At 36.0% G+C, this 3755-nt stretch overlaps 1 protein-coding gene across 1 annotated transcript; it reads right to left on the bottom strand.

Annotated features, from left to right (window-relative positions):
- Positions 1-2770, bottom strand: LOC132184820 (glutamate decarboxylase-like). Its single transcript, XM_059598593.1, has 4 exons — positions 2534-2770; positions 1339-1807; positions 781-833; positions 1-612 (listed from the first exon to the last, which is right to left on the bottom strand). The coding sequence occupies exons 1-4, from the start codon at positions 2717-2719 to the stop codon at positions 115-117; spliced, it is 1206 nt and encodes a 401-aa protein (XP_059454576.1). The 5' UTR covers positions 2720-2770; the 3' UTR covers positions 1-114.
- Positions 2771-3755: the final 985 nt, after the last annotated feature.

A 3755-nucleotide genomic window follows, 5' to 3' on the forward strand; every position in this document is an offset into this window, starting at 1 on the left:
AATCCACACAGCAATAAATAATAACATATGTCTGTATCCAGTCCCAAGCTAGGGAAAAAGAAAAGATAAATATTACAAGGTAAAGGTAGCATGCATAAGACACAAATCTGAGGACTAGCAAACTCCAGTTCTCTTGCTCGCCACAAATCGCCTCCAGGTGTTAATTACCTCCTCCTGAGTCTCTCTTACACTCTTTTCAACGCGCTTTCTGCCTCCATTGCCGTCTTGTGTCTCATCAACAGTTGTTGTGACATGAGCAGCTTTGGCGGAGACATGGCTGGAGGGGACTTCATCCATCTCCTTCAAAACTCTGTCTATGTCTGTAACAAGTCTCTCAGCCAGAGTCCGGCTGAAATCCTCTCGGATAACTACCCGAAGGACGGCGATGTGTTCGGCATTGGGCGGCATAGTGTAAGCTGGGACGATCCACCCGAACCTTCTCAAATTCTCTGATATCTGAAACACTGTGTATTTGCTACTGTCTTTCAGGGAGAAGGCTACCAGGGGCACTCCAACATCCTTGGAGACAATGTCAAATCGCCCTGTTTTCTCTATTCCTTCTTTCAGCATTCTGGCATTCTCAGTGCAGTTTTCCATGATATTTTTGTAACCCTTACACAAACAAGATCAACACAATTATGATATAGCATAAAAAGGTATTTCCTGACCAAATTATAAGCAATCTAAACTATTTCCAGACAATCAATGTGCTAAATCAAGCCACGAAGGAATTTTTCAATCCTTCTAAGGCTTGGAAATTAAAATGGAAGCAGAAAGTACCTCAAAGCCCAACCGTATAAACTGGTAATATTGAGCAATTATCTGACTAGAGCCTGCCAGGATTGAACATGTTACAATAAAAAAAATAAAAAATAAAAAAAAGGAAAGGAAGGAAGACGAATGATGAGGAAAGCAGATTCATTAGACTTGTTACAAAAAATCCAAAATCTGCAAACCCTTTGCTTGTTTATAATGATTTTTACAATGATAACTTGATAAGTTAACAAGACTGCCTAAATTTATGAAGGTTACGAAGTGTTAATATGTAAATAAAATGATTACATTTTTCTTTCTTTCTATCGGCTTAAATTGTTTTGGATAAATGATTATTTAACATGATATTAGAGCAAAGAACATGAGTTCGGACACTGACTTCACAGTTTATTCTTAACTCAATTAAATATTTTACGTATTGATTAGCCTCACTTGTTGATGTAGAGTTCGAGTCCACACGTGAGAGAGATAAATCAACCACTTCCTATCACAGCTTAAACTAATGCACATACAGCAAATCCCTCTATGCATGAAAATAAATCCACCATTTCCTGTGGGTATTACCTTTCGAGAAGTTGAGGGTGAATGTGGGTTGATCAGATCCAAGATAGTTGATGTGAAAGACAAGCTCATCAGGCAGATCCTCTTTACTTCTCCAAATAACCCAGCCAACACCAGCGTAGACAAGCCCATACTTATGACCACTAACATTTATGCTCTTCACCAAGGGCAAGCGGAAATCCCACTCCAGCTCAGGGTGAAGGAAAGGGGCTATGAACCCTCCACTGGCAGCATCAACATGAATTGGCGTGTCCCACCCTGTCTCCTTATTCTTTTTGACAAGCAGTTCATTTAGGAGCTTCACATTCTCAAACTCTCCTGTCAAGGTTGATCCAAGAATTGCTGCAACACAGATGGTGTTCTCATCTACCATCTCTGCTGCCTTCACAGGATCCATCACATAATATCCCTCTGACAATTTTACCTCCTTCAGCTCCACCTCAAAGTACCTAGCAAATTTCTCCCAGCAAACCTGTGGACCATATAATTTTTAGGTAATTCACCATTCATATATATACTAAAATCATCTTAGTGGTTGCAACATTAAAAAACAAAATCATCTTAGAAACATCTAGTTCCACTCATACAAAAATAGATTCTATATAGCCCTATATATTAGGTAAAAGAATCAAAAAACAACTAGATATATAATGCTCATGAATGAATGATATGTCATATGTGTTAGAATATTAATTAAATGATTAGATTCACAGTTTCTTATCAGCTTCAGTTTTTATAAGAATGATGACTTAACATGATATCAAAGTAGACGTTCTGAATTCGAACCCTATATTTGTAATTCACGTCTTATTTCTTATCATTTTAAGTAAGAGGTCATGAGTTCGAACCATATCTTTGTAGTTTATTTTTTATTTCAATTAAATATTTTATATATTCTGTCTCACTTATTAAGAGAGAATGTTAGAATATTAATAGCTTAAACTTTTGAGATAAGTAGTGATTTAATAATTACAATCATTGCTAAACAAAGTCTAATCCCAATAGAGAAGGGTCTAGGTGTTAATAACTTGACCATACTATCCAGGGCTTAATCTTTCTTCTTTCTGTACAGTGATAATTGAGGTAGATTTGAACCAGAAAAATGCACTGCACACTAAATAATAGGATCAACAAAGACTGCAATTTTCAAATATTTTAGTAGTTTAAAATATTAGTAAAGCCAGAAAGTGAAACCCACCTGCACATTGGCTCCAGTGACAATGTTAGGCTTATCATATGGTTTGCCCTCTAATTTTCTCCTCGCCTGCCACTTCCTTTTAAAAGCTAGACCTGCCAGCATTATTGCCTCTGATGATCCCACGGTACCCACGCCAACAGCAGTCTCAGTTTCCCCAAAAGGAGCATTGAAGAGGTGGGCTATCATATTCACACACCGGTTCTGCAGAATTATCAATCTTTTGTGATTAAGAGATGAACATTTAGACTGATCAAATGCATATATCTCAACTTAGAAGAAAAAAAAATGCATATATCTCAAAACTTTCAAAATATAGGCCCAATGTGGGTTTACTTTTCTGGGATTTTGTTTAAAATTGCACTTTTTATCTATGAAATCCTAATACCAAATGCATCCTAAGAGCTATAACATGTCCAACCAAGAACCCTATAGTTCTTGACACCAATTGAAAATTCAGTTAGTAAATCTTACATATGCAGAAAAGGTTTGAGTTGATTCCCTGTAACTAGCATTTATTTCAACTACAATTCCTTCAACCAGTTTCATTATTAAGTCCCAAAGACCAAATTATTATTTGGGTTAAATTATTAAATTATAGAATATAAACTATAGGACAAAAAAAAAAAAAAAATGATGTGTCAGGTTTAACCAAATATTTTAGAGAGTAGTCCTCCCAACATGAGTCCTCCACCTGCAAACCTGATAACTATTGAATATTTTCTTTTTTTTATTTGATACGCTGGATTGAAAATGTCAATCTTTCAAAATCAATGATTACATTATTTTGGAGAAATTATTAGGTACACTCCCCCACTTGGGGATTCATCCAACAAAACCAATAGAGGTCCCCCCACCTAACCTAAGCCATGGGCCTTATTGGTCACCGATATATATAGAAGCCGTCCGGGAAAGTATGATCACACAATTCTACGCTGGGTAAAGATATTGACCACGCCTGGCGTGCATCACAAAAAATTTTTTTTTTTTATTATTTTATTATTATTTTATTATTTTAATTTTTTTGAAAAAAAAAAAAAAAAAAAATTTGTGCCTGGCGTGCTTCACTGTTGAAGCACGCCAGGCGTACTCCCAATCACGACTTCTACGCTTAGAAAAGAACAAAAAGAATTATCTAGATTTGAAACCATAAAGCAAGAACAAACGACAAAAAAAAATAAATAAATAAAACGATAAGGCTACTTTGAAAGGTGACAGTTACTCT

The sequence above is a fragment of the Corylus avellana genome, chromosome ca6 (genome assembly GCF_901000735.1).
Source record: "Corylus avellana chromosome ca6, CavTom2PMs-1.0".
Classification (NCBI taxonomy): Eukaryota; Viridiplantae; Streptophyta; class Magnoliopsida; order Fagales; family Betulaceae; genus Corylus; species Corylus avellana.

Excerpts from the sequence above, each read along its gene's own strand:
- LOC132184820 (XM_059598593.1), bottom strand. The coding sequence starts at position 2,719 with ATGATAGCCCACCTCTTCAATGCTCCTTTTGGGGAAACTGAGACTGCT. Across the intron at positions 834-1,338 it reads CACCCTCAACTTCTCGAAAG|GCTCTAGTCAGATAATTGCT; the intron begins GTAATACCCACA and ends CAATCCTGGCAG. Across the intron at positions 613-780 it reads TTATACGGTTGGGCTTTGAG|GGTTACAAAAATATCATGGA; the intron begins GTACTTTCTGCT and ends TGTTTGTGTAAG.